General features: G+C 34.5%; 1 protein-coding gene across 3 annotated transcripts in view; it reads right to left on the bottom strand.

Annotated features, from left to right (window-relative positions):
- REV1 (REV1 DNA directed polymerase) overlaps positions 1–13,158 on the bottom strand; it is a 47,492-nt gene that overhangs the window by 4,378 nt on the left and 29,956 nt on the right. For all 3 annotated transcript variants that reach the window (XM_070943358.1, XM_070943360.1, XM_070943359.1), the window contains 9 exons: positions 12,997–13,125; positions 12,112–12,266; positions 10,812–10,931; positions 9,182–9,402; positions 6,529–6,701; positions 4,626–4,728; positions 1,664–1,835; positions 1,268–1,458; positions 106–339 (listed from right to left, as the gene is read on the bottom strand). In XM_070943358.1, the coding sequence (XP_070799459.1) occupies positions 106–339; positions 1,268–1,458; positions 1,664–1,835; positions 4,626–4,728; positions 6,529–6,701; positions 9,182–9,402; positions 10,812–10,931; positions 12,112–12,266; positions 12,997–13,125 (1,498 nt within the window). The remainder of the gene's footprint in view (positions 1–105; positions 340–1,267; positions 1,459–1,663; positions 1,836–4,625; positions 4,729–6,528; positions 6,702–9,181; positions 9,403–10,811; positions 10,932–12,111; positions 12,267–12,996; positions 13,126–13,158) is intronic.

Raw genomic sequence — 13,158 nt, 5'->3', positions numbered from 1 at the left:
GGTAAGAAATACATTTATATTAATGGTGTTTCTAACTAGATATCTACAGAACGTCTCCTATAGAAATTGCTTACCACATTAAATCTACTACATATTATCATTTACCTGTGAAACTGCTGGGAGTGCTATTATATTAATCCCAGCATTACTGCTTGATTCTTTGAGATTTGGCATCTGTAATAGAACAGTTCCAGCAGGTTGGGATGGAAAGTTGGTGGTATATCCATTTATTGGTTCCTTCTTGCTATTATCATGTACATCTAATAGTTGAAGAGAATATGCATGTTCTATTTGTTCTCGAAGATCAGAAGGGAGTGCTTCCAAAACAGACTTATCAAGCTATTAAGAAAAAATGTTTTTCTTTAAGAAAGTGGAAATGAAAATCGGATGCAACTTAAACACAGAACTCTTCTCAGAAACACTATATTTTACTCTTTGCTTGGTAAGTAAACAAGAACAAAATGTATAGACTATAAAAGGAAGAAGTTGTTCTTTTCTGGTGTCTACATGTAATAGTAGCATCTAACATAAGTGAATGCATCCTAAATGCTTGGGTGTTCATATTAGCTAAATTCAGGACAAGTTAAACTAAATCCTTAAGTCTTTCATGAGTAATTGAAATATAAATAGAAATGGCTAAAACTGAAATAATTCAATCAAAAGACTAACAGAAGAGAGTGGCAATGCTCTTTCCCTATTGTTCAATATCAACTGTCCCATTTCGTCATCTTAACAACGAAAGACTCCTGGCCATTTGTTTTGCCAAGAGTATACTTTACTGAAGCTGAAATGGTTACAGGAGTAGCTGCAAGCTGAATTTGAGGGTTTCCCATGCAAACAACACAAAAGAAAGTTCCCTCTCCCCCAATGTCCAATCAGGTGCTTGTATATTGTTTAGGAAACAGGTGCTTGGTTCCCAGCTCGGCATATTGTTAATTGACCTTGGCTGGCTTTTCACAAGGCTCAGATGGGCTTCCATTCACCCCCTCCACTTCCTTACATTCCAATCTCTCTCTTTCCCTCTCCTCAAGCTGTTACCCCATGAAGCTTGTGTAGCTGAGATGTAGCCATGACATCCAGGGAGTTCAGACCAATTTCCCTTCCATTCAATTAATTATTTTTCAAACCAAACCCAGGAAAAACACATGGACTGGAGTAGTAAGAAGCATTAAGCATAAAAGCCCGTAAAATATTAATCTTACGCATTCTTTATTAAGAAACAGGCATAAAAATGATTTTATATTATCCACATAAAAGGAAATTTTACCTGGGAAGCTGATGGCACTTCAATACTTAAATTAAGCCTAGATTTTATACTGATTGGTGGATATAAGCCATTCAAACTGGTACTAGGCTCAGATTTGCTGATTACGTGATGGAGATTAGTTGCTTCTGATGGTAACTCTGTGCATGCTTTTGATGCAGAAGATATTTCAACATCCACAGCAGCCAAAAAAACTATCAATGAAAGAAAAAGACAATGTTTTCAAACAGTGCAGAACACCAAGCTAAAACTACAAATATACAGTAACTGCAAAAGGTAAAGCTAATAATGTAACATACTTTTTAAGAAACAACTCTGTTTTCTGAGAATAACAATTTATTTTAAAAGCTATCTAAAAAAAAAAACCCACACAAAGCAAAACGTTATTTATCTTCCAACCTTCCTTGCATTCTTCTTTATTCTTGGACTTCTTCACACCTTTTGGAACTTGCAAAAGTTCAATAATTGAATCAGCTCCACCAGGCAAGAACCCAGAAGGTAATGAAGTATTAGAGGAAGACATGGCAGTTGTTTTATTAATTGGAACTAGCTGATGCACTTGAATTCCAACCTAGAAAACAAGATACCAGAGTAAATTTGGGGGGATAGTTTCATTTATAGACTGTTGCAACAAAAACCATTGTCTTCTAAAAATATTTAACATTATAATTATTTCTAGGACTTCTGGTTTGGCGTCTCGGCGAGACAGTCAGGGAAATAGTGGGTTCTGATGAGTCCCGCAAAAACCCCGGCTGCTGAACTGCCGCCGATGGGTCTTCGGACCAGAACCATCCTGCAGGGACGGGGGAAAAGGAGGGGCACCTCAGATGACGAAGAGGAACAGGCAAGTTCCTCGGAGGTCAGAGGGAACCCTCTGTGAGTCGGTGGCGGGGGGAGGCAGCCATGGCGGCTGCCACGAATCTGTCACAACTGGGCTAAGAAAAGTGCTGGAGGAAAGCGGAGTGAAACAGAGCTCTTTGAAGCCAGGTGATTGACAACAAACCCAGGCTTGTAACAACGTGTGGAGCAATATTATTACTTAGAAGACCCCTAGCTTAAAATAGCGGCTGGGCAACAAAGGAGCTTAAGAAAGTTTTAAACTGCAACCTTAAAGAGACAAAGAGCTGAGAAACAACTAATTTTTGTTTAGAATAAAGGAATTAATTATTGAGATATGGTAAAAAGACTGGCTACTTTAAAATTTGAATTGGATTCTAAAAAAGAAGAAGAAGATTTGGTACTTTTAAAATTAAAAGAAGAATTGCACAAAATGGATGCTTGCATGACTAATGGAAAATGTGGATTGTAGAGAGACACCATCTGGTTTAAAAAGGAACTTTGTAACTTTTTTTTTTTGTTGTTATGGAAAATCCTGAGTTTTACAGATAAAAGCCGTGAGACTTTGTGGAGGAGTTTTTTTTCTCCTGTCTGCAGACAGCTGGATTTTGGTGAAAAGAAAAGGAACTATAATGGAACTCCTATAGTTGAAACAACAATAATTAAAAATTGGCGCAGGAACAAAAGAAGGAATAAGTGCAGGCCCAAGAGAAAGAGATTTGATACATTATATTCGAAATAAAAATAAGAAAAAGATTTAATATGATTTATGGAGGACAAAACTGAAAACTTTGAAAATGGAAGGAATATATGTTTGCAGGCGAGGAAATGAAGAAGTAAGATAAACACAACTGGAAAAAGAAAAAAAGAAGATTTAAACAATGTGATTTAAAATAAAATAATGTAAAGGTGGATTGTAATAATAAAAAGGAGGTTTTTATAGAAATTAAGAATGTTAAATGGAAATTTTTTGTAAAAGGAATTCATGAATATATTTAAAAATATGTTTGAAGCAAGAACCGTGTTTTAATGTTTAATTTTTATGAAGAAGAATAAGGATAAATATGATTAAAATGTTAAAAGGAATTTATAAATATATTTAAAGGTATGACTTAAGCAAGAACCATGTCTCAATGTTAAATTGTCATGGAAAAGGATAAATATGATTATCTGAAAATAAGTAATATATAGATGGATGGGAACAACAAAGAAAGGATTAAGAAGGGATCAATAGTTAAACCAACTATGATTATGCTGTGTTTAACAGCCAAAAAATAAAAATAGATATGCTGTGTAACAGCCAGAAAATAAAAAGTACTATGTTGTATTTAACAGCCAAACAAAAATGACAATGCTGTGTAACGGCCAAAAAATAAAAAAGAGTATGCTGTGTTTAACAGCCAAACAAAAATGGTTATGCTGTGTAACAGCCAAAACAAAAATGGATATGCTGTGTAATGGCCAAGAAACAAAAAGGAATATGCTGTGTTTAACAGCCAAAAACAAAATGGTTATGCTGTGTTTAACAGCCAAGAAATAAAAATGATTGGTTTAACAACAAAGATAAAGATGCTGGGTTGTATAGCAAAAATAAAATGCGGTGGGATAGCCAAAATAAGGAGTAGGTTGAGATTAATAGTTAAAATGAAATGAATAAGTTAGGTTTAATAATAGAAATAAAGATTATAAATGTTGAGCTCAATAGTAAGAATAAAATGATTATGTTGCAATTTAATATTTTATGAATGTTTATAATAATTGTATGATTTATACTTTAAAAATATATCCATCTAAGCAAATGAAAAAGAAAAAGGGAATGATAATTGGTTAAGATTTAAGAATTAAGTAACGGGTTTTTAGGGATAATGGCATAGTTAAATAATAGATTTGAGGGAAATAATTGAGTAAAATATTAAGTTGTATTAATTGAAAATTAAGATTTGTTAGTGATTTGTATGAATTTGTGACCGGATCAAGAGCTTTGTTTTGAAAAGATATGTTTTATGTTTATATTTTATTTTTAGAATAATTTTTCAAATCTATAGCTCACACACACACACACACACTCACAGAGAAAGTATGATCTTGAAAAAAAGCCCACTGTATGGGTATTTATGAGCACAATAAAAGGAGAGGTCATAGTGAAATTAAATGTATAAAATTCTTTCAGTAATACGACTCTATAGTTATTGGATGAAACATTATTGAACCAGTTAGCTGATTAATTAAGGGTGATTAAACATTTTACAATCTGTGTTTAATCCAAGAGTTTCCAAAGTTCCCTAACCCTAGCCAATGCTCCTTTTCTATTCTCAGATTGGTGTTTACCATTTTAAATAATGATTGGCCAGTTAGTCCAATGTAAAATCGCAATATTTCACATGTAATAGGGTATATCACATTGGAAGAAATAAATATTTATCACATATCCACACCAATTTAGAATAAAGCAATATCAGTAAATAATTTCGTAGAAGAAAAAACCAAGCATGAATGCTGAAGTTGCAGTGATTTAAAAACTTACCCCTCTCATATCAGAAATATTCAGTTTCATTGTGTGAAACATATTTAATATTTCTTTCCCAATCACTTTGGCATTATCTGTTGCATGGTTGAGAGTCACAGTCCTACAAATACATAATTTTTAAAATACATCAACAGTTTTACAATGGCTACTGATTAGATTGAGTACATGTCATCACCAGGATCAGAAGAAGAACATCTTTGAATACTCATTATTTCCCAAAGTGCCAAGGACAATTGCTCTCATATTTTGTTTCCATGTTTGCAGAACAAAACTGAGTGGCCACTATAGAAAAAAGAACTAGGTAGGTTCTTCTGATCTTAATTTTTATTGTTTTACAAATTTCAATCAGATTCTCTCTTTCCCTCCCTCCCTCCCTCCTTCTAGAAGTGTAGTACTATTTTGATCACTATATGGTATATTATTACATTACATTTCTCCACAACTTCAAATAAATTCTTAATTAATGATAAAGTTAAGTGATTCACTTAACAACCATGTTACTAATGTAACAAGTGCAGCAGGGGTGAAATGCTACCGGTTTGGGGCGGTTCTATCAAACCGGTAGTGAAAATGCTACTGGGTTCGCCTGAACCGGTAGTAAAAAAAAATGCTTTAAAAAGTAAAAAAAAAATTCCGACGATCATGCGGCACAGCTGGAGTGGGGGATCCGTTTTTGCTCCCAGGAGGCTTCCCTGAGGCCTGCTAGGCCAAAAATGGGGGGTGGGGGGTACTGAGAGAAGGAAGGAAGGAAGGAAGGAAGGAAGGAAGGAAGGAAGGAAGGAAGGAAGGAAGGAAGGAAGAAAGAAAGAAAGAAAGAAAGAAAGAAAGAAAGAAAGAAAGAAAGAAAGAAAGAAAGAAAGAAGAAAGAAAGAAAGAAAGAAAGAAAGAAAGAAAGAAAGAAAGAAAGAAAGAAAGAAAGAAAGAAAGAAAGAAAGGAGGGAAAAAGGAAAGGAAGGAAGGACCACAAACCTGGCACTAGATGCAGCTTCAGAGGATACCTTGAAAGAGCACAGCAGTCCAGGGCTGGAGGAACCTGGAAGTCATCTAGTCCAGCTCCCTGCTCCAGCAGGACATTGTTAAAGTGAGTTTCTGTCTTCTGACCCCTGTCACATGACTATATAGCCACCCCCACCTAGTCACATGACCCCCACCAACCCATGCCCACAGAACCGGTAGGAAAAAAAAATAGATTTCACCACTGAACTGCAGGGTTTCACTTAACCACTGTGGCAAAAAAGGTTGTAAAATGGATCAAAACTCACTTAATAGCTGTCTCACTTAGCAAAAAAAAACTTTGGGTTCAATTGTGGTCGTTAAGTCAAGGACTACATGTATTTTGAAAGTAATGTTTTATAGGGTTCTAATATACATGGTCATGTGAAAGAATTCGACAGACATGTTCTTATCGCTGGCATTGTTTGTAAAACAGGAACTTTTTAAAATGTATTTTCTATATCTTACAAAATGTTTGTACAATCTTATTTTAAAAACTTATGCCACCCTTGAAAACAGAGTTTTCCCATGATAGCTTATAATGCATTAAAACCACAATATAAAAATGCAATGTTACAAGGAGTTATTAAAGGACTTAAAAAGAAATCTTTTTTAAAAAATAAAGTCTAATGACTGAAATGAAGAGCCAGTGTGTAATGGTTAAAGGCACTAGGCTAGAACCTGGGAGTTCTAGTTATGCCTTAAATACCAAATGTACCGAATGATCTTAGGACAATCACTCTCTCTCTCAGCCTTAGGAAAAAGGCAGGGTCAAAAGTTAAAGCTGACTTAAAGGCAGAGAAAAAGAGAGATATTGCGTTTATTATTAGTGTGCAAATTTAAGCATATAAACAATGGCGAATTTAAGCATATAAACAATGGCAAATTTATGTACCAAACTATTTACCTGGCAACACTGTCACAAATTCCATGCCCTCCAAATTTTGCAGGTTCTACTGGGGCTCCAGCTTTCCTGATCATGACTTTGAGAGTTAATCGTCTTCCTTTCATACCGGCTGCTTCCAACCTTCGCTGGATCTCTTCTGAAAGACTCAGAAGGAAAGCTTCTGCTTCTTTTGCCTTGAAATAGGGAAAATGGATTCTACACAGGTTAAAAGATGTAATCAAATCAAAACTGATCTTTATTATTGTACTAAAAGATGCCAGCAAAAAACAAAACAAAACACCATTAAATACCATTTAACAACTGACAATGGGTATGAAAGACAATGCAAGTGTGAAATTTCACAGACAGTTCCCTAAATATGAAATCCCTTTTCTGAACTCAGAGCAAGCTCTTTTGTGCAATTTCAAAGCATTTCAATCTTGAAAACATGACTGCAATGCTACTTTGAGCTCAGAGTGGTTCCAAAATGTTCAAAACAACCCATTTTGTACTCAATACAGAGCTTTTAGTAGAGGGGAAATTTCATGTAATTTTTGTATTCAAAAAAGTTCTAATGAAATGAACTATTTATTTTGGAAATGAAACATTTTATAAACCCATTCTACAATTTTCTATAAATGTCCTACCTGAACTGAATAACCATAATAGCCATTAGCCATAGCTCATAAATATATTATTTAGCATTTATATTATTCTTTTTGTCAATGTACTTAGTATACATCACTTCAAGTATCTTTATATAAAATAAATGAACATAAACAGGATACAAGATATTTAGTTTTTTCAAACTAAAATGACAGACATACCATATTTTCTGGCGTATAAGACGACTTTTTAACACATGAAAATCTTCTCAAAAGTCGGGGGTCGTCTTATACGCTGGGTGTTGTTCTCCTGTAACCAGGCAGACCAGCCCGAAAGGCTCTGACGAGCCTTAAATGGCTCTGGCGATCCAAGCTCTGACGATCTGCTAATCAGGCAACTCAGCTGGGATCGCCAGAGCCATGGAGAAGGAAAAAAACTTTTTCCGCTCCAGCTTGCTTACCTTAGCTGCTAGTCGCAACGCTTGCCTTGCTTCGCTTGCCTGAATCCATTCCATCAGCAAGCAACTCCCTGCCTGCAATCAAGCAGGCAGGGAGTTGTGGACTTCAATTCCCAGAATTCTCAGCCAGCAAAACAAAGCTGGCTGAGGAATTCTGGGAGTTGAAGTCTACAAGTCTTAAAGTTGCCAAGGTTGGAGACCCCTGTTCTATTGGGTAAGTTTTTTTCCCTTTTGGGATCTTTAAAAAAAATAGTTAATTGGGGATTTTTTTAGTTATTCTTTTTTAGACCTAGCCATTTAAAGTTTAGGAAGTTTTAAATTTAGCTTTCATATAAAAATAAAAATAAAATAATATTTGTGCAGCTTTCTGAGATTTAGTGTGTTTTTGTAGTGTTTCACTCTAACTACACAAACACACAAAATCTTACAAAGCTGTATGTGGAATTTTGTGTGTGTAAAGTGTGAAAGTTGGGTTTTTGGGCTTTTTGTGGCTGTGTGAGGTTCATGCTTGTTGCAGGGGCCATTTTGGGTCTAGCACAGCTGCTTTTACATTGTGGGTGAGCCAGTTGTGTTGCGTTGTGTGTGTGTAAAGTGTGAAAATTGTTTTTTGGGGCTTTTTGTGGCTGTGTGACGTTCCTGCTTGTTTTAGGGGCCATTTTGGGTCTAGCACAGCTGCTTTTACATTGTGGGTGAGCCAGTTGATTTTTTTTAATTTTTATTTGGTGTGCATTGGAAGAGGGGTAGTCTTATACGGCGAGTATAGCCCAAACCCTATATTTTAACAGGAAAATTCGGGGGTCGTCTTATACGCCAAGTCGTCTTATACGCTGGAAAATATGGTACATTTTTGACTATGAGACCGATACAGGATTTATAGGATCTACATTGTTCTTATCACACATATCTAAGAAAATATCTAAGAAAACCTCACATCCTGGATATAAACTGTTTCAATTCCTACCGTTGGGATGCTGCTACAGGGAATTGCATGCCAAAACAACTAAATAATTTTTTGCTCCTCATGCCATCATTTTGCTGAACACCTAATTACCACAGCACTGTCTTATGTCTAAGGATATTTACCCATGTAGTAGGGCTGTATTACTATTATCCTTCTCATCTTTCCTATTTTTTTAATTATTGGTAATTTATGATTATATTATTTTGTTGTTTGTATGTACACTGAGAGTTTTATTGGCCAATCACACTTGGTCAATAAAGAATATTCCATTCCATTCAGGGGTGGGTTCTAAATTTTTTTACTACCGGTTCTGTGGGCTGAACAGGTTGCAGAAAAAAATGCTCTTAGAAGCCTCTGACGATCAGGCAAATCATCTGCGATTGCCAGAGGCTTTTAAAGGCATTTTTTTTCCTACAACCTCTTTGGCTGAAGAAAAAAAAATGCTTTTAAAAGCCTCTGACGATCCCAGCTGAGCAGCGCGATCATCAGAGGCTTTTTTTTTTTTTTACTTTTAAAAGCATTTTTTTGGCCGAAGAGGTTTAGTATTAATAAGGAATTAGAACAAAGAAATTACAGCCCAGTAACATGCAATCTTATAGACCATTTTGAAACGATTAATGTTTCACTTAAATTTGATTTAATTTTTTTACCTGAGAAAATCTTATGCCATAATTGATCTCAGCTGAAACAGATTTTCTTGTTTTTTCTCTCTGAATTGGCCTGTCATCCAAACCACGGCAAAATCTATATAGCATTTGTCCAGTTTTTGGTCCAAATTCTTTCTGAAGCTTTGACATTGTGATACATTGTAGATCTCCACAAGTTTTTATCCCCATAGATGACAGCTTAGATTCCATTGTTCTTCCAACTCCTAAATCCCAAAATAAAAAACGTATTTTTGTATTAGAACTCTACACCAGAGAAATTATTCATTTAACAATCATTGTTACACTATTTAAACTGAAATGTGTATTGTATAAATGCATAAAATGTTATAAAATAGCAGATGTGATGGTAATTTTATAACTCAAACACTGTTGCTTACAATTATACAAAAAAGTTACATTTCACGGAATAAACAATATTGACTAAATCATTTTTATAACTGGCCATAGGCCAGGCTCAAATTATCCAATTTTGGACATATAATGCAAAGAACCAACTCTCTGCAAAAATATCTAATGGTGAGAAAGGAGAAAGGAAAAAGAAGAGGACCACCTGCAGGAAGGTAGCCACGAATGCAACCTTGGGAAATTTAAAAGAAAAGGTTGGGGATAGATTGTCGGAGAAAAATCTATATATGTGGTTGCTAAGAGTCAAAAATGACTTGATGGCACATAATTAATCAATTAAATATGTATTTTTGTCTAGACTTCTTTTGGCTGAATACTATTATTTTGATGTTTTGAATATTTATTAAATATACAGAAGATTAACATAATCTCAGGATGCAAAAGATATGCCATGCAATTTATCAGATTGCTATTCAAAATTTGGATTGAAAACCCCTCCCCTTTTATGATGCTATAATCCCTTTATTCTGGTCAGGGCGACCGGATGAAGTTGAGGATTTACTGGTCAAATGCCCTTTCCTGATGTCATAGGGCAGGAATGTCAGACTGGCGGCCCAGATGTGTCTCACGCAGGCCAGCCCACCCCAGCTCTGCGAAGGGAAAAAACATTGCAATATGTTATGTGATGGCAACGTGACATGGCAAGTTTGACACCCGTGCCATAGGGAGTTTGCAGGAGATATTTTTTCTTTGTGCCCTAAGAGAGAAACATCTGTCGCTATTTGGATTGAACTCTCAACCTTTCATTTGAGAGGCGAATGATATTCAAAATTTGGATAATGCTATCTATATATGTTGCTTTATCTTCACTATAAAGAAAATAGCCACTTTGATTTGTTAATCACCCATTACTTTTGTAAAGTAGAGCTAAAGTAACTGTAGATAAAGATAAAGACTTCTTTTTTTTTAAATTTGATTTATATGCTGCCCTTCTCCGGAGACTCAGGGCGGCTTACAATGTGTTAAGCAATAGCCTTCATCCTTTTGTATATTTATACAAAGTCAGCTTATTGCCCCCACAAACTGGGTCCTCAATTTACCTACCTTAGAAAGGATGGAAGGCTGAGTCAACCTTGAGCCTGGCGGGATTCAATTTTACTTTAATTGCAGACAGCTGGTCTTAAATTACAGAGCTCTGTCTGTTGAGCTATCCAGGCTCCTAATTTTCTGAAGAAAATTAAGAAGGAATAAAGTAGAAAAAAGCTACCTGGAAGATGTATAATTAGCTGGCTCCTGATAAAGTCATCTACTTCTTCAGGCTTTAAATGATACTGTCCGTCAGGTTTTGCTCGGCGAGTTGCCAGTCTGGCCAGTAAAATATTTGAACCTATAAAAATTCAATATTGCTTTAAAGCCGTATTTCAACCAGTTTGAAGATTCAATATTTTTCCTACATTACACAAGAAGAAAGGCAGGATACTTTATAATGGAACTCCTAGCCATATGCCATAGGGAGCCTATGGAAGACCATTTTATTCATCAGCAAAAGTAGAATTATAGTTCAGGTCCACCATGATGATTATCATCTTAGGTAGAATTAGTTATTTCAGTTCCAATAATCATTCTTACTAATAATCATTCCAACAATCATTCCAACAATCTTACACTGATTAAAAACATTTTTATTACCTCTAAAAATATTTTAGCAGCATAGATTGAACTGTTTTCTCTTTCCTGAAATCTTCATATATACATAGGTAAAGTGATTTATCCACATCTCAGTATATTAATTAAATTTTGGCCATACTAAACCTAAACTGGTATTAATTTACAATTTGCATTAAACTGAATATCTTGTTATCGAACTCGCACTAATTGTGACCTACCTAACTGCTAGAATAATGGAACCATGACAAGTGGAACTTTCTCCTCAGATCAACAATTCAAATCTTTTGCAAGACAAATGTCCAGATAAATACACCCAGGAGTATTTATCTGAAAACATGGGAAATATTTTTGTTGCTAGTTGCCACAAGGCACTGACTGAATGACAACTTACTTATTGTTTGCTGGATTGAGCATTAATTTGCTCATGATATTCCTTGCCTATGGATAATTCTATGGATAATTCCATGGCTGATCGCAAAATGCTTTGCAAGGATTGGGAAATGGAGCAGTGCTGTTTGGAGTATGATGTGCTTAACTGAATGTGATTAAAGATCACATTTAACTGACCTTACCCATGGACATTAAGCTGAATATATGAGTGTCAGATGCAAAAAATATTACAAGTATTTCCACTGTGTCCCTTTATATGAGAAAAATACTAAAAAAGAAGGCAGTTGGTATTATATAAAAGCCTCTAAGGCAGTATGTATTTAGCTTCTATTTATTATCTTCTATAAATGAAGAAAGGAGGAAAATTTAACTAGACTAAGCACCAATTTCTAATATCTAATCATAAAATCATTTAATTCTGTGATTAATGCATATACTTTATGGAAATAAAATGTTGCTTTTACTTAATAATCTACTTATAAATAAACATTTCTAAACAATCTACTAACCAATTCCAATTGAAGCAGAACATTTGGTCTTGTTTTTTATTTCTGTACGAATAACATTTGCTAGCTCATCTGATGTCAACCCAGTCTCTGCGAGGATTTCAGTGGTATCTACCAGTGCTTCATCACAACTGACAGCTTCAATGTTATGAGTATAGCTATCAACAAAGTCAAGGAATTAAAAAGAAATAGTAGGAACAAAATTAAGTTACTCAAAATTAATCATATTTACAAATATACATTTTACAGGCAAAGCCCAATATATAGGAAATTTCCAATTTTTGAAAAAAATATTTTAAAATATAGATACCTATTTATTAAATTTATTTGCCACCCATCTCTCCATATGAGATGCTGTATTGTGAAGTGGCAGTAGCCATATTAGATACTTCATTTTAAAAATAAAATATAAAATCTGAAGCTGTTTCAACTATTTTTCACATATTTACATCTGATTGTTTAATCAGACATCAATAAAAACCAAGATTGGAAAGTAGAATAATGGAACTTGGCTTTAACTAAGCTTAAAATAAGTATGTTTATTTGATTTGTAATTAAAAGTAATATCTTTTGTAATAAAATTTCTATTTTGCTGAGATTAAAAGGTAATCTGATCTTGGAATAGCTGTTATTCAGAAATGCTTGGGTGGCTTTTGTGAGATGAGGCTATAGAAAAAAAAGTTAAATAATAGTAGAAAAATATGGGATATTTGTACATTGCTGAAGTGATTCTTAATAAATTCATAAGTACAATAATAAAATAAATAGCACATAATATTTTATCAAATTGCATTACAAAGCAATCAGCAGAATTCAATTATAAAAGCTTTTGGCAGTTATTTGTCTAAGATAAATATTTTAACAACTTATATAATATGAAACATTTACCTTGCCAATGCTTCATACATAGTTTGTGCAACTTCTTTGTATGCATGAAAGTCATAGGGAACAGCTTGAAGATTTGGACACAACTGTTTTGCTTGTCCAAAAAACATTCCATTCTTTATACCAGCTTGCCTAAGTAAAAAAAACAATTCCATAGGGGTTCAA

Source organism: Pituophis catenifer, unplaced genomic scaffold (genome assembly GCF_029215685.1).
Source record: "Pituophis catenifer annectens isolate HBS135680 unplaced genomic scaffold, rPitCat1.0.hap2 SCAF_4, whole genome shotgun sequence".
Taxonomy (NCBI): Eukaryota; Metazoa; Chordata; class Lepidosauria; order Squamata; family Colubridae; genus Pituophis; species Pituophis catenifer.
This window is presented reverse-complemented; position numbering and strand designations above follow the sequence as displayed.